General features: G+C 39.0%; 1 protein-coding gene across 1 annotated transcript in view; it reads right to left on the bottom strand.

The window, feature by feature from the left end:
- Positions 1-18,432, bottom strand: part of LOC139766186 (voltage-dependent T-type calcium channel subunit alpha-1G-like) — a 1,124,919-nt gene that overhangs the window by 409,404 nt on the left and 697,083 nt on the right. The window contains exon 15 of the mRNA XM_071694457.1: positions 10,113-10,363. Within this exon, the coding sequence (XP_071550558.1) occupies positions 10,113-10,363 (251 nt within the window). The remainder of the gene's footprint in view (positions 1-10,112; positions 10,364-18,432) is intronic.

Raw genomic sequence — 18,432 nt, 5'->3', positions numbered from 1 at the left:
ATGTTCATATGGACACAGAAATACACATATCTCTCAACTACATTAATGAATTCTTGATCTGAATAGCAGAAAATTACCAAAAATTAATTTTCCAAAAGAAGGAACAGAGAATTGGGCCAGGTGAGGGTATTCCCTCAAAGGCCCACTCCTCTGTTCTTAACGCTACCTCGCTAATGCGGGAAATGGCGAATAGTTCGAAAGAAAGAAAGAAAAGATAACCATGAGATGATGGGTACTGGTTCTCCTGCAACCTCACCCTCATATCTCTCAGTCAAATAAAATGTTACAATTTGGTTTAATAAAATGTGTTAAATGTTTTATTAGTTCAAGCTTATCATTAGAGTTTTGAAGAACTATGACTAGGATATACTGCCTCAAAAAAAAAAGCAAACCAAACTGGAAAAAAATGATGGAAGGTGTCTTTCCTTACTTGTACTTAACACACGCTGAACAATGGAATTTCCTTATACTTAAACAAATACAATAATTTCATCCTTTCCTTTTTTGTATAAGAAAATAGAGAGCTTGTTAAACTATCCAAAGCTAATGACAGAAATTGATATATTAGCTCTTTAAACTTTTTTCCTTATAGCCTTGGGTTCTTGACAGACAATTAGGGAATTACCTACTATGTCCAGACTCAAGAATCATCTTTTGTTTGATGACAACCTAGATTCTTGGTTAAGAGCAAATTTTCTGGATTGAGGCATAGCGCTATCAGCATAATCTTTGAAGACTTTGCTAACAAAGCTTTATCTCTTAATCCTAGTCAAATTCATGAGATTTTTTTAGACTTCTCTAGTTTGTGCACTCTGGGACCTTGAAACCCCGTTCAGTAGAGAATTCTCTATGTGAACTAAGACTCATTTTACTGGCTTAACCTGAGCTCTTTGCTTGAGTACATGATGTGACAAAGTTGGCTACTGAAGTAACCTTCTTCAGAAACCTTTTACTGAAAAAATTTGAGGGATCTTTGGCACTCATCTACCAACCTTATCAGACAGTACCTAAGCACACATATTGTGGTTGCCCCCTGTGTGGCTCTGAGTATTCCTTTTTCAGGAGAGGTAAATTCTTGTGTGTACCCAATTCAACAGTAAAGGTATTTGTTTCCACCTTTGAAGTTGGTCTCCCTTTATACTTTTTTCTTTAGACTCTCTTCCTTCATGTGGTTATTTTCTCAAGCTTATGGGAAAAACTGCAGAGGAGAAAAATAAGGGTATCCCACAAGCAATTCTTCCTGGATTCCTCAATTTGCCCTGCCTTCCCTTTTCATTTTTGAAAACCTTTCTCTATGCCAACTGTAACCAGGTTTGGGTTGATGCCTATGATCTGCAAAGTCTGAGTTGCTGGGTTGCCAGAAGTAAGTGAGTCAAAAAAGTCATCCCGGTGGTGATTTCTGATTGGCCTAAAGCAGGCCCAAAATGAAGGGGCTGCCATTACCTAGGTCATAGGAAAGTGATGGATGGGGAAGCCTATGTTTCCCCACCAGGTAGGTACAGAGTTGGAAGGTCCTAAACCTGATTTTCCTAGAATATGTCTTTCAAATGTTCAGAACCATATTTTTCAAGGGTTTAATGTAAATAACATCAGATGAAAAAGTTATGTGTAGGCTGAAGTCTTAGCACTAGTTATATGGTCCTCAAATCTCAATGGAACAGAATGATCTAGCTTATAGTTATGGTTTCCCCTGAACTGATCCTTAACCCAATGACAGCTAATATCCCTTATATGGGATGCTTCACCTCTGGGTGTTGACTGTGAGTATCCCATTATTCAAAAAGCCTACACATGGCCATTAGGGTATAATTTTTCAAAATTTGCTTACAGGCATCTCAGAGGGTATTTCCATACATTCGTTTTCCACTTGACAGGCCAGCAATCATCACAATGCCAAATCATACAGTATAACAACCTTGCCTTGCGTAAATTGTATAAGAAAACCCAAATCATTACATGGCCTTATCAGATACACTTAACTTGGGACATTTTAGTTTTCAAGAAGCTGTGAATGATTGAAAATAGGAAGAAGAGCATGCTATTGCCGGCAGTGAGGAAAAGATAATCCCAGTCCCAGTGAGAGGACAGATGTTTTTTCATGTCTGCCATTTATCTTTTGGGCATGGACAAATATTGCCAACTTAATTCCTACATGATTTTCTTTTTTCAATGAGGTAATTCATGAATAGAAGCTGCTTGTTCTGTCATTGGGCTTAAAGTATTTTGATAGTGATTTGATGGCCAAGACTGTGACTGACACAAATCACTATTATCATTCTTGAGGGAAAAACAGCCAACACCTCCAAGCAGCAGACTGTCCAAGTTTTTTTTGTGTATGGTGATAATGATGGCCCATAATTTAGAAACATGAATAAATACTGGATCTCAATGAGATGTTTGAGCTGAAGTTTATCAAGAAAATTATGCCCTGAGATTGCTCTCTGGAACTTCTTAGGTTCCTTCATTTTACAGACACCAAACAACTTACAGGTAACGAAAAACTGCAGAAAATAAAACCAGTGCTCAGCGATCTCCATAGAAAATTCTAAGAAATTTATGTCATCTTAAGATCTGTGCATTGATTAATCTCTCAAGTTGTGAAAGTGGAGATTGGGATTAAAACAATACATTCCTTCAAAATGCCATTTACATATATGGCAACTATCAAAACATCAATCATTCGCAATAAGAGATTTCGCATTATCAAGTGGAGAAACTGCACATATGTATGAATATATGGAAATTATATTACTAGTGTAGAAAGAAAGAGCATACCTGGTGCATCACATGGTAAGGGATGTACAGTATGGCTGGCAGAGTCAGCTGTAATGACAACCTTAACTCACTTAAAAAAAAAATATTTATCTGAGAGCCTTGTCACACACTTGAGTGCAGATTAACAATATTATGTGTTTTAGAAAAAATTATATCTTTTCTCTTATTTTCATACACGTTTGCTGTTTCCTGCATTTGTGAAGTAGCACCAGGAACAGATAAAGGAAAGGCCTCATTCAGTCACAGCTATTCTCTAGCTGTAATGTATAATGCACCGAAACCACAAACCCCAATCCACTACCTGACCCCACAGAGTTTTGAATAGGTTCCACTGGCTGCTTTGTACATCCTCATTCAGCCTACTGACAGCATGGACCCTCTGTATACTTTATTACTCTAAATCATTCTATCCCATGCACACCTCTTACCCTCCTGCATGTATATGTCCCAAGCACTCAAAATCTTTTTTTGCTCTATCCTTCCATCTCCAATTTGATCCACTCCTTCTTATCCCCACCACTTTTGACACATATATCCTCTTTGTCAACCTCTTCTCACTCATTCTCTCTATGTGTCCAAACTATTTCACCACACCCAATTCAGCTCCCTCTACCATACTCTTCTTATTACAACACCTCATAATTACTTAATCAACCAACCCTTCTCATGCCACATATTGTCTTCAAAGATTTCACATCCAAAACATACACCCTCCTCTGATATTCACATCCACATCCATACAATATCATTTGGACTACTATACCATCAAACATACCACTTCTGCCCTTCCAGATACTCAACACAGTAATACCTCAGTAATCAGAACATTCCCTTTTGTCCCCTTGCCTTTGAATGATGATACTATACATGCACTTTGCCAATCTTCAGGCATTCACCATGATCCATATACACACTGAAACCCTAACACAATCACCCCTTTTCTAAAAAAATTCAACTTCATTACCATCCACACTGGCCACTTTGCCCACATTTCACCTTGTGCAAGGTTTTTACCATCTCTTCTCTTCACTAAACCACTCTCCATGACTCTCTTATTGCACATGCCTTCCCTGTCCACCCTATATCTACTACTCTATCAGCAAACACATCCAACAATCTTTCAAAGTACACACTCCATCTCTTTACCTTAGCACACCCTTTCACCACTTACCCAGTTGCTCTCTTTATCAATGTTCCCAGTTGTTCTCATTTTTCCCACAATATGGAATGAAAAAATAAAACTTTTTTTTATTTCTGGAAAGTCCAATACTAAGGTACACATAATATATAGGGCCACTGCAATCACTAGATTAACTCTCAAATCTCCCTATCAACAGAATGCTTGCCTTGGCAACCTTCCCATCAATATGTAAAGTGATTAGGTTTTCAATCCTAGTTTCTGGATATGAGTTGGGGTAGGGGCATGTATCAGTGCCAAATGCCTTCAAAAGGACATAACATCCTCATCTACCACACAGAGATGAAAGTGGAAGTGTTATGCTGTTTGTGAAGATGTTACCAACATTGCTAAAAAATCTATATCTGTTTATGTAAATATAAAATAACAAGGTTTGTTGAATGTGTTTGATGATAGAGTGGCAGATATAGGGTGTCTTGGTCGAGGTGGTGTGCAAAGTGAGAGGGTTAGGGAAGATGATTTGGTAAACGGAGAAGAGGTAGTGAAGGCTTTGCGGAAGATGAAAGCCGGCAAGGCAGCAGGTTTGGATGGTATTGCAGTGGAATTTATTAAAAAAGGGGGTGACTGTATTGTTGACTGGTTGGTAAGGTTATTTAATGTATGTATGACTCATGGTGAGGTGCCTGAGGATTGGCGGAATGCGTGCATAGTGCCATTGTACAAAGGCAAAGGGGATAAGAGTGAGTGCTCAAATTACAGAGGTATAAGTTTGTTGAGTATTCCTGGTAAATTATATGGGAGGATATTGATTGAGAGGGTGAAGGCATGTACAGAGCATCAGATTGGGGAAGAGCAGTGTGGTTTCAGAAGTGGTAGAGGATGTGTGGATCAGGTGTTTGCTATGAAGAATGTATGTGAGAAATACTTAGAAAAGCAAATGGATTTGTATGTAGCATTTATGGATCTGGAGAAGGCATATGATAGAGTTGATAGAGATGCTCTGTGGAAGGTATTAAGAATATATGGTGTGGGAGGCATGTTGTTAGAAGCAGTGAAAAGTTTTTATCGAGGATGTAAGGCATGTGTACGTGTAGGAAGAGAGGAAAGTGATTGGTTCTCAGTGAATGTAGGTTTGCGGCAGGGGTGTGTGATGTCTCCATGGTTGTTTAATTTGTTTATGGATGGGGTTGTTAGGGAGGTGAATGCAAGAGTTTTGGAAAGAGGGGCAAGTATGAAGTCTGTTGGGGATGAGAGAGCTTGGGAAGTGAGTCAGTTGTTGTTCGCTGATGATACAGCGCTGGTGGCTGATTCATGTGAGAAACTGCAGAAGCTGGTGACTGAGTTTGGTAGAGTGTGTGAAAGAAGAAAGTTAAGAGTAAATGTGAATAAGAGCAAGGTTATTAGGTACAGTAGGGTTGAGGGTCAAGCCAATTGGGAGGTGAGTTTGAATGGAGAAAAACTGGAGGAAGTGAAGTGTTTTAGATATCTGGGAGTGGATCTGGTAGCAGATGGAACCATGGAAGCGGAAGTGGATCATAGGGTGGGGGAGGGGGCGAAAATTCTGGGAGCCTTGAAGAATGTGTGGAAGTCGAGAACATTATCTCGGAAAGCAAAAATGGGTATGTTTGAAGGAATAGTGGTTCCAACAATGTTGTATGGTTGCGAGACGTGGGCTATGGATAGAGTTGTGCGCAGGAGGATGGATGTGCTGGAAATGAGATGTTTGAGGACAATATGTGGTGTGAGGTGGTTTGATCGAGTAAGTAACGCAAGGGTAAGACAGATGTGTGGAAATAAAAAGAGCATGGTTGAGAGAGCAGAAGAGGGTGTTTTGAAATGGTTCGGGCACATGGAGAGAATGAGTGAGGAAAGATTGACCGAGAGAATATATGTGTCGGAGGTGGAGGGAATGAGGAGAAGAGGGAGACCATATTGGAGGTGGAAAGATGGAGTGAAAAAGATTTTGTGTGATCGGGGCCTGAACATGCAGGAGGGTGAAAGGAGGGCAAGGAATAGAGTGAATTGGAGCGATGTGGTATACCGGGGTTGACGTGCTGTCAGTGGATTGAATCAAGGCATGTGAAGCGTCTGGGGTAAACCATGGAAAGCTGTGTAGGTATGTATATTTGCGTGTGTGGACGTATGTATATACATGTGTATGGGGGTGGGTTGGGCCATTTCTTTCGTCTGTTTCCTTGCGCTACCTCGCAAACGCGGGAGACAGCGACAAAGCAAAAAAAAAAAAAAAAAAAGAAAAATAACAAAATACAGTGTACAGTTTAAGTATAAATCATATTAATTATAAGAATAAACAAGACAAGAATCAATCCATCGACTCATAAGGATAGAAAATTAATAATAAGATGTGTGGTAACAACAATGCCCATAGATAGCTATGGCACAGTAGCATGAACATGGATTTTGCAAAGTATTTTCTTTATAATATCATGAATAACAACATTATTTTTCTTTACCTTATTCTGAACATCTTATTCAGCAAAGGTAAAAAAAGATTTTAACATAACTAGAAGAGCTATTTCTTTCAGGCTAAGAGAACAGACTAAACAAGCCCTTAAATGGTCAGTTAGGCAAAAACTACCCCTATATGTGGAAAAAATATATCAATCCCATGAACTAATAAGCAGCACATAAAAGTGAAAGAATGCTCAAATGAATATGATTATCTTTGCAAAAACTATGGTACTGAAAAGGTGGGGAGTCTTATACTCATGTGGCACCATCCTTTGGATATTCTCTATCATAAAGCTTCTTAAATTTCCTTATCTTGTCTGTAACAACCATGTCCTCAGTCATTTAATGCCATTCATCCATCACTCTTATAACATATAAATACTTCCTCACAACATGAGGGAGTTCCTAGAGGATATGACCATCAGAGACATAGACAGATAGATAGCCTGATAGCTCCTGACTACTTACATTCTCTCATCTCATCCAGTCCCTCTTCCCCCATATCTATAACACAGTTTAAAAAACACTGATATTTCACTATATTGGGCTTTGCAAATTCTATACTTTCACTGTTTCCTTTCAAACACCATTTATTTGCTTATCCTTGCATTTAACTTCAATTGCCTATGCTTACACACATCATATAACATCTATAACCTTCTGTAACTCCTCTTCACTCTCAGCAAACAATACAGTATCATTAACAAACAGGCTTGTCACTGGCCACCAATCCTCACCACCACACTCATCTCTGCACCACTTTTCCTTAGTTTTGCTTTCATCTCTCTTATCACTCCATCCATATATATCTTAAAGAGCCACACTGATATCACATGAACTTGCCTCACACCCAAATCTATCTGTCTATCTAAATCTCTGATAGCTGATCCCAACTGAACTCCCTCGAGGAAGGAGGTCACAGAAATACAGTCTCCATAACTAGTGAACACCAGAGCTGCTTCTTAGCCTTTAGTGCTTCTTCCTTAACAGGCTACTGGCAGAGGGCAACTCTAATGCAGTGTTTACAGAAGCTTCTCCCTAATGTTCCTACAGACGACTTCTCTCTAATGCTCCTGCCTAATATTCCTACCTACTACTTCTACCCACTGTTTCTACCTAGTGCTCCTGCCTAAATGTTCCTACCAACTACTTTTGTCTACTGCTCCTAACATTTTGCCAAAAGGCAGGGCTAGTGCATAGTGCTCACTGCAGGAAAATCTAGAGTTACAAAGAATGAGTTGTGTGAGTTAAGAGTTGTCAGTTGTTATGTACGATAAGGAGAGATTATGTGTCTCTACACAGAATACCAGTAGTCCACGTTTAGGTAAAGCACAAAGAAAAAACAGCTACCTGGTCGGAGAAGCACAACTTGACAACCACTGAAGTGCTGGCTCACTACGCAGCCATCACTAACTCCATCGATAAGAAAGTGGGTAGTGCTGGTAATATAGCTCCTGGCTAATACCTACCTACATGCATATCAAAATTTTTGCTAAATTTTCCATCCACTCTTACACATGCATTTGCTACTCTACAGAATGCTTTCACACCATCCAATAGTTGTCCCCCTAACCCACATATCTGTAACTTTTAACACATCCCATAAATCATTCCACTCAACTTTATTATGTGCTTTCTCCAGAAACATAAAAGCAGCATACAGCTTCATTACTTTCACTAGGTATTTTTCCACAGTCATTTTCACCAGAAAATTTGATCCACACATTCCCTACCTTTCCTAAAACTCCATTGCTCCTCACTAATTCTGTATTGTCACTTTCATTGCTCTATCTATAAACACTCTTGTATATGCTTTTCCTGTTATACATAACTTATTTCCCTATAACTGCTACATACATCCTTAGCGCCTTTCCTTTGAATAAAGGAAAAATAATAGCTTTCACACAATCCTCAGGCACAATCTTCTGTTCCCGTGTTAAATTACCTATCAAAATGGACCCATTCTATCACATTTTCTGCTCCATGCCTCAGCATTTCAGTCATAATCCCAACCATTCCAGGTGCCTTTCCTACCTTCAACCTCATTATTGCCCTTTCTACCTCTTTTTTCACTACAGGCCTTTGCACTTGTATCATTTTCCTTCCATCCTCCATACCCATGCATGTAACAACTGCTGCCTCACCTCCCACATTTATCATTTCTTTAAAATACTCTCATCATCTTCTTTTAATTTCCTCCTTTTGTTTCAGCAACTCCCCCTCCTTACTTTCCACACTAACACTTCCATTCTTACATCCACCTTTTTCCCTTTTCACCTCCTTCCAGTTCAATTTTTTTCTCTCTCCAAAGCTTCTCACTCAACTTTCTTCCACAAATTTCATTTATTCATTCTTTGCATTCCTCAATCAACTTCTTAACATTTCATTCACACATTTCAAATTCCTCCCTCCTCTTTTGCTGAACTTCCACTCGTACATTCCTTTTGATCAATCTGTTATATGCCTTTTTTTTCTCTTCCACAATATTTCTAATCTCATCTATCCACCATGCATTTTCCTTTTCTTTCTTATATCTCATGACTTTGTATAAAACTACTAATTCTACAACCTTTAATACAACACTTCATTCACACTTGACTGCATTCCTACATTTACTGTACTTTTCAGTGACTTTCCTTTCATACATCTCCTCACATTCTGATTAATTCTTCCTGAAAATGGTTTAAAATCAAACTAATGTTTTCCTATTTTTGCCTTCAGCCTGAATCTGAGAAAGAATTTGCATCAACTAAATCTGCTTGGATTTTGAGGGGCAATTACACCATGACCTATATGCCTATGCAGATGGATAATAATGCAAGCAACATTATGGATGTCTCTGCTCTAACATGGACTGCTCACCCTCAAGTCCTGCACACAGCCAAGTAAGCCATGAGATATTATCATGAATGCTGACAATACACGAAAGTTTAAAAAGTTGTATAATAGTCAAGAAAATTAAATATATGTGGCTTCATGAGTGCAGAACTTCCTTTCTACATTGTACAAATAGATAATTACAAATAGGTAATTACATGAACCTATTAGAGAACCTGGCACCTGAGGATCAACATGCTCCACAGCAGATTCAGCCTATTCAGGAGATTATCCAACTCGTGAAAAGAGTCGATGCTAAGCAAGAAGGAATTCTCTGTCACTTAAGCATATATCTAATTTCTATTGCTAACCTGGCTAATCTTTGTCACAAGAGTTCATAAACCATAATTGAGTAAAATGGCAGTCCTTGTTTAGAATGTTTCTGTGAGCTATCTCAAACAAGAACCTGTGGCTTCTATCTTTATGGCTTTCCATTTAGAATGCTACCAATCAGTACATTTTACCAAACGTATACAAAAGTTCTTTCAAAACCTAAGCATATGAAAATTCTCCATTACTTTACATTACATGATTATAATCATGGGTAACTATGCGATAACTTATCTTAGTCCAGCTGGTAAAATGATGGAAAACATTTTTCTAGCAAGCAACCAGTGTTAAAGCATTATTCAGGGGAGCTTTGTAATATGACAAGAATTCAATTTGTCTTCATAGGCCTAATCAATCAGTGAAGTACAAAATCATATAATGACATGGTTTATGCTTTTACAACATCTAAATTGTCCAAAAGACATGTTAATAATAAAGCTAAGCAATATACGTTACTCTTATGTACATGTGAACAGTAGGTTAATAAAAAAGCAAAATAATATAGGTTACTCTCATATACCTGTGAACAGTCACGCTGGTCAGGCGTAGAGCAGTAAAGTGCCATTGCTGGGCTGAGCCTGTTGTTAAGCTCCCCACGCCCACTTGGCTCTAGAGTAGCATGAGGTGAGCCCTGGGGGGTGGCAGCAGTATGTGTGATGATTGGTGGGTATCCCAGTTGGGTTGAAGGCGTAGCCAAGAGGGGCGTGAACCCTGCAGGCGTAGGTGGGATCTCGCGGCCAACTGATTGTGGTAGCTGTAGCAACTTGTTTTCTGAAGAACACAGTATGTTAGTGAGGTAATCAGGTCTCATTGTAAAAGGAGCAGTGATGAGGTCTATTATGTTACAAAAGGGCATGAAATACATCAGTATGAAACCAATGAGAGATAAAGGCTCATCAGTAAAGGAATACCCAAACCATACTTAAAGAATTTAGCACATTACATCATATTCCAGGGAATTTAATCTGTTTTTCCATAGACTCCCATCATATAATTAGATGTGTTCCTATTGAAAACCATTTGGCCTATGACAAAATGAAAACAAACTTTAAAACATAGAAAACCATTTTTTAAGCACAAATATAAACTTTAAAACATAGAAAACCCTTTTTTAAGCACATATATAACAAAAAATTCAATACTATTTTCATAAAATTCATAATTCTGATATCAAAACCGAAAAGTGATGACATTTTCCACACTTATTGCAGACTGGTTACTGCTATTTTAGGTAGGTTTGCAGTAAGTTTCTTACTCAGAGTTATAATATTAGATACAATTCATGTGTGCAAAGGTCAGTACAGGTCAAAAAATAAGAGCTGTGGAAAGAAAACAGCTATATGATTGGAACGAAAGATCAGATGAACTGAAGATAAGATTATGTAGTATCAAGTTCCTGTAATAGTGCATGGGTGATAACGGTCATTTAAAATGAAAAAAAGACAATAAGTTGGAAAACATAATACAAATATAATATTCAAAAATACTTAGAAAAGCAAATGGATTTGTATGTAGCATTTATGGATCTGGAGAAGGCATATGATAGAGTTGATGGAGATGCTCTGTGGAAGGTATTAAGAATATATGGTGTGGGAGGTAAGTTGTTAGAAGCAGTGAAAAGTTTTTATTTAGGATGTAAGGCATGTGTACGTGTAGGAAGAGAGGAAAGTGGTTGGTTCTCAGTGAATGTAGGTTTGGGGTAGGGGTGTGTGATGTCTCCATGGTTGTTTAATTTGTTTATGGATGGGGTTGTTAGGGAGGTGAATGCAAGAGTTTTGGAAAAGGGGGCAAGTATGCAGTCTGCTCTGGATGAGAGAGCTTGGGAAGTGAGTCAGTTGTTGTTTGCTGATGATACAGCGCTGGTGGCTGATTCGTGTGAGAAACTGCAGAAGCTGTTGACTGAGTTTGGTAAAGTGTGTGAAAGAAGAAAGCTGAGAGTAAATGTGAATAAGAGCAAGGTTATTAGATACAGTAGGGTTGAGGGACAAGTCAACTGGGAGGTAAGTTTGAATGGAGAAAAACTGGAGGAAGTGAAGTGTTTTAGATATCTGGGAGTGGATTTGGCAGCAGATGGATCCATGGAAGTGGAAGTGAATCATAGGGTGGGGGAAGGGGCGAAAGTTCTGGGAGCGTTGAAGAATGTGTGGAAGCCGAGAACATTATCTTGGAGAGCAAAAATGGGTATGTTTGAAGGAATAGTTGTTCCAACAATGTTATATGATTGCGAGGCGTGGGCTACAGATAGAGTTGGGTGCAGGAGGGTGGATGTGCTGGAAATGAGATGTTTGAGGACAATATGTGGTGTGAGGTGGTTTGATCGAGTAAGTAATAATATGTTAAGAGAGATGTGTGGTAATAAAAAGAGTGTGGTTGAGAGAGCAGAAGATGGTGTTTTGAAATGGTTTGGTCTCATGGAGAGAATGAGTGAGGAAAGATTGACAAAGAGGATATATGTGTCAGAGGTGGAGGGAACAAGGAGAAGTGGAAGACCGAATTGGAGGTGGAAAGATGGAGTGATAAGGGATTTGAGTGATCGGGGCCTGAACATGCAGGAGGGTGAAAGGCATGCAAAGAATAGAGTGAATTGGAACAATGTGGTATACCGGGACCGACGTGCTGTCAATGGACTGAACCAGGGCATGTGAAGCATCTGGGGTAAACCATGGAATGTTCCGTGGGGCCTGGATGTGGAAAGGGAGCTGTAGTTTCGGTGCATTATTACATGACAGCTAGAGACTGAGTGTGAACAAAAGTGGCCTTTGTTGTCTTTTCCTAGCGCTACATCGTGCACATTTGGGGGGAGCGGGTTGTTATTTCATGTGTGGCAAGGTGGCGATGGGAATGAATAAAGGCAGACAGTATGAATTATGTACATGTGTATATATGTATATATCTGTGTGTGTATACATATGTATACGTTGAGATGTATAGGCACGAATATTTGCGTGTGTGGACGTGTATGTATATACATGTGTATGTGGGTGGGTTGGGCCATTCCTTTGTCTGTTTTCTTGTGCTACCTCGCTAACGCAGGAGACAGCAACAAAGCAAAATATAATATATAATACATAATATTCAGTCAACACAGACTCATCAATAGTGAACATAATTCATCTTTAGTAACCTCATAAGACTTTCCCAAATTAGTTTCAACAGCATGTAATCCTTTTTTGTAGAAGCATGAAAATTTTTAACAAGGGTAAGGCATGTGTATGAGCAAAAAGGAAGGAAAATAAGTGGTTTCAGGGGAAGTTTGGTCTACACCGGGGGTCTGTGATGTCACCATAGCTGTTTAATTTGTTTATGGATAGGGTGTTGAGGGAGTCAGATGCAAGACACAGAAGCACGTATGCAGTCTGTAGGCAGTTGTTTGCTGATGATGCAGCACTGGTGGCAGGTTCATATGAAAAACTGCTGAAGTTGGTGACTGAGTTTGGAAGAGTGTGTGAGACAAGATAGTTGAGAGTAAATGTAAATGTAAGCATGGTAAATATAGGGACAGGTTAGCTGGGGTGTGAGTTTGAATGGAGATAAATTGGAGGAAGTGAAATATCTACGATACCTAGGAGTGGATATGGTGGTGAATCAAATCATGAAAGCAGAAGCAATTCATAGGATGGGCAAGGGGGCCAAAGTTCTGGTAGCACTGAAAAATGTGCAGTAAATGGCTGTCGTCTGGGAGGCCAGATATGAGTATGCTTGAAGGTATAGTAGTCCCAGCAAGGTATGGGCTATAGATGAGTATGTGCAGACAAGGAAGAATGTGTTGGAACTGAAATGTTTGAGGATAACAGATGGAGTGAGGTAGTTTGATCAAGTAAGTAATAAAAGGGGAAGAGAGAGGTGAGGTAATAAAAAGAGTACAGTTAAGAAAGATACAGAAGATGGGCTGAAATCGTTGGGACATATGCAGAGAATGAGTGAGGAAAGATTAACAAAGAAGAGTTATGTGGTATAAGTGGAGGGAACAAGAAGGGGTAGAACAAATTGGAGTTGGAAGAATAGAGTGAAAAAGATTTTGAGTGATCAGGGCCTGAACATGCTGGAGGGCAAAAGGAGTGCATAGAATAGAGTGAATTGGAGGGATGTGTTATACATTAAATGATGTGCTGTCATTGAACTGAACCAGGGTATGTGAAGCATCCTGGGTAAACCATGGAAAGGTCTGTGGGGCCTACTTGTGGATATGGAGCTATGAATTTGGTGTACTACACATGACAGCAGGATGTATGTGAGCAAATGGGGCCTTTCTTTATCTTTTCCTGGTGCTATCTTGCTAATGTAGGAAATGGCAACCAATCAAAATATGAAAGTTCATACACATTCTCCATTTCTTGGGTTAGTAAGGCAACACCAGTTACAGACAAAGAAATACCCATTCACTCAAACCACTCTCTAATTGTTATGAATAATGTACCACAACCAGAGCTTCCTTTTCACAACCAGGACCCACAGACCTTTCTGTAATTTCAAATTGCTTCATATGATCTGGTTCAGTTCACTGACAGCACATTTTCCAATGTAAACCACACTGCTCCAATTTGCACCATCTCTTACACTAAATGGAAGAAATGTAAAGGAAACAGCAGGGCCAGATAAGAATTACTCAAGAACAATGAAAGAAGCAAAAAATGGGATAGTTAAGCCACTGATAGCTCTTTTCAAGTAGCTTCCTTCTAAGGGGAGAGTTTCAGAGAGCTGGAAGTGTGCTAATGTAACACCTATATTCAGAAAAGGTAATAAATTACTGCCTGAAAATTTCTGTCCAATTAGTCTAATGCCTGTATTTGGTAAATTTAATGGAAACCATCATTTGTGAAAGAGTTTTTAACCATACAGATTACCAACACTTACTAAAAAGAATCAGCATGATTTTCAATGAATGATGAAAGTAAAGAAGCTGATATCAACTATTCAAATTTTCCAAGATTATTCAAATGAGACCACATCAAAGTCTACTAAAAAAATTGGCGTGATATAAATAGGGTTGTATTTGGGTGGTTAGAAAATTACTTGACTGGTGTAAGCAGAGCAGTAATTACTGGTATACTCTCAGTAAACATTACAAGGGGTATGTCATAGAAATCAGTCTTGAGACTGGTTCTCTTTTTCATATATAAATGATATTGTTAACGGGCTACTTTCCAAGATACTGAAATTTGCACACAATGCTAAGCTGGAAAATAAATCTACAACAGAAATTTAACTTCTACGACTTCAAACTGTCAAACCAAAGAACTGGTCTTACAGGTTGCAAATTCTAACACTGAAAAGAGCAAAGTCTAATATATCGGTTGTAGAAATGAGAAGGCGAGATACAGTACGAATTTCTTTGAGCTACAAAAGGTAAATGAGGAAAAAACTCTGGTGACCTAAAGCCGATTACACAATGCACAGAGGCAGTAAAAAGGGTGAATAAAATTTTTGTACTCATAGGCAGGGATTTCAAATTTAATTCTAGTAAATAATTTTCACTCTTTATAATTCAATGGTGTCTTCACTTTAAATATTGTGTTCAGTTTTGGTCATCCAATTTAAAAAGATATATATACAGAATGGAATGATTATAAAGGCAAGCTATCAAGATGATTTCTGAAATGAGAAACAAATCCTGTGAGTGCCAGTTAGATGACTTAAAGCTATTCAGCTTAGAAATGGGGTTAGACAGTGATCTAATATATGTTTTCAAAATCACCAGAAGCTTCAATGCAACAGGTGGCACTTGCTGCTGCTGCTGCCATTATATAGCAGTAGCAGTATGTGGCAGGCAATCACTGACCAGGGAAGTACTATCATTTGAGTTTCAGAAGGGATAGTGGCACTGTGCAGTGGGTCAGCAAACTGGCATTTGTTATATACCACCATTCAGGCCCAGATCGCTGCCTTTTTTCCATTGCCTCATGCACATGTGGGTTACTGGCATTCGTCTCCAATGCTACAACCTATATTTCTCATGCACAACACTTGACATGTAACTCACATATCTTTATTTCTATCTATTTTTCAACACTTCAAAATTATGACAGTGCAACCATCAAATAATTCTCTTGAACCAATTCAGAGCAGCGACAGCAGTCAAGAAGAGGTAGCAGGAACCCAAAGTCCACCTGATCACCATAATGCAACTGGCATCCACCCCACTTCCATAGCTACAGCTCCTAAACCTAGCTCTTTTCCTGTTCAATTCTGCAGCATTCATGGTCTAAATTCTAACTCTCCCTCTACTGAACACCACCTGCTTATGTTCGCTGATAATTTTCTTCTCTCTGAAATCCAACAGGCCAAGGAAGCTTCACCCTTGCACTCTAAAATCTCCAACTGTAATATCTATCATCACATCTCCAATGTTGTACAAAAATACCTATTTATCACATCATGGATCTCAAGTCTCCTAACTTTGACACCAATGGCTCAAAATCCCTCTACCCTCTATTACTCTGCCTTTGTGTTCTGTTTATTCACCCCCACAATGTACAACTCTTAAACAATTTGAATTCTTGCCTCAAGGCTTTGCACTCTTCACATCCACACTCTGAAATCCTTTATGCATGGGATTTCAAGGTACACTATAAGGATTAGTTAGGCTCTAACTAGAATGATCCTTATGGAGCTGAAGCCTTTTATTTTTCTCTGCTTGACACTGGAATAATTACTAAGACACTCACCCAAGTTTCTGATATTGACACCACTCTTCTAACACACTTGACCTCTTTTTTACCTTTGAATCCTCCCACTATTCATGTACCATTTTAGTCCCCTAAGGGTCCTCTGACTACAATCCTACATCTAATTTTCTAATTAGGCGTATCCATCCTTTATCCTCCCTCAAGATGCCAACACTGGCACTTTGGGAGAACTCAAAGGTTATCCCTGATAAACTTCTTTATCAAGTTTCTTTAGGAAGGGTGCTGCTACTCTGATAAGGATGCCTTGTACTATACTGAATGCACAGCAGAGGTTATCTTTGCTATGATAGAGTCCTACATTCCATCTTTGTATCTTTTGCTCCTCAATCATGGTTTTATTGCTCCTGATCTGATGCCTGTTGCATTAGGGACCATGAAACTCTTCCCTTCCCCTGAAAACCAATGTGATTTCATTTCTGCTTGGAATCACTGCAAAGCTGTTCTTCAGAAAACAATGCACATTTTCATAAAAAGAAATTGTGCTGACTTGACGTAAGAGACAAATCTTTTAGGTCCTTAATCAGAAGTATCACAAACAACTTATGCAATTCATCCTTTCCTCCTCTTTTTCAACCTCATCACTCTATTGCTAACTCTCTAACTGATATAACTACTCTTCCTGATACCTCATTTTCCTCTAACTTAATTTTGGATGATTTAGCTTATAATCCTCTGCCCAATCTCCTCCCAATGAACCTACACCATCTCCTATATTCTTCTCAAGCAGGTCTTCTCCTTGCTTCACGTGGACATGGCATATGGCATATCTCCTTGGGTACTAATATAGTGCACCTCTGAGGTAGAACCAATCTTTGCTCACCTATTTCGCCTGTCTAAAAACCCAACTATCATTTCGTTGTTCCCACTTCTGTTATATCCAATCTCTGAAACTTTCCAAAACTCATTCTTTTAAACATATAGAATCCCATTCACTTCTTCAGATCACCAGTATCGATTTTGCAGTGCTAGGTCTACTAATAATCTTCCCTCCTACTGGTGAAACTTTGGTCATAACCATCAGTATCGTTGAGACATTTGACAGTGTGTGTTGCATAAGTCTTTGTTTTCTTAGCTACCTTCATTCGTTTTCACTGCTTCTCTTTGTTCTCTATGCATACTTTCCTTTATCTGCCTCCTATCCTACCGACTGTGGTGATCCTCAGGGTTCTGTCCTATCACCTACTCTCTTCTTTCAATGAATAATCTCTGCCATTGTACAAAGGCAAAGGGGATAAGAGTGAGTGCTCAAATTACAGAGGTGTAAGTTTGTTGAGTATTCCTGGGAAATTATATGGGAGGGTATTGATTGAGAGGGTGATGGCAGTGTGGTTTCAAAAGTGGTACAGGATGTGTGGATCAGGTGTTTGCTTTGAAGAATGTATGTGAGAAATACTTAGAAAAGCAAATGGATTTGTATGTAGCATTTATGGATCTGGAGAGGGCATATGATAAGAGTTGATAGAGATGATCTGTGGAAGGTATTAAGAATACATGGTGTGGGAGGTAAGTTGTTAGAAGCAGTGAAAAGTTTTTATCGAGGATGTAAGGCATGTGTATGTGTAAGAAGAGAGGAAAGTGATTGGTTCTCACTGAATGTTGGTTTGCGACAGGGGTGCGTGATGTCTCCATGGTTGTTTAATTTGTTTATGGATAGGGTTGTTAGGGAGGTGAATGCAAGAGTTTTGGAAAGAGGGGCAATTTTGCAGTCTGTTGTGGATGAGAGAGCTTGGGAAGTAAGTCAGTTGTTGTTCGCTGATGATACAGCGCTGGTGGCTGATTCATGCGAGAAACTGCAGAAGCTGGTAACTGCATTTGGTAAAGTGTGTGAAAGGAGAAAGCTGAGAGTAAATGTGAATAAGAGCATGAGATGTTTGAGGCAATATGTGGTGTGAGGTGGTTTGATCGAGTAAGTAATAATAGGGTAAGAGAGATGTGTGGTAATAAAAAGAGTGTGGTTGAGAGAGCAGAAGAGGGTGTTTTGAAATGGTTTGGTCACATAGAGAGAATGAGTGAGGAAAGATTGACAAAGAGGATATATGTGTCAGAGGTGGAGGGAAGGAGAAGTGGGAGACCAAATTGGAGGTGGAAAGATGGAGTGAAAAAGATTTTGAATGATCGGGGCATGAACATGCATGAGGGTGAAAGGTGTGCAAG

Source organism: Panulirus ornatus, chromosome 57 (assembly GCF_036320965.1).
Source record: "Panulirus ornatus isolate Po-2019 chromosome 57, ASM3632096v1, whole genome shotgun sequence".
NCBI lineage: Eukaryota > Metazoa > Arthropoda > Malacostraca > Decapoda > Palinuridae > Panulirus > Panulirus ornatus.
The sequence above is the reverse complement of the archived record's forward strand: the minus strand, read 5'-3'. Positions and strand labels throughout refer to the sequence as shown.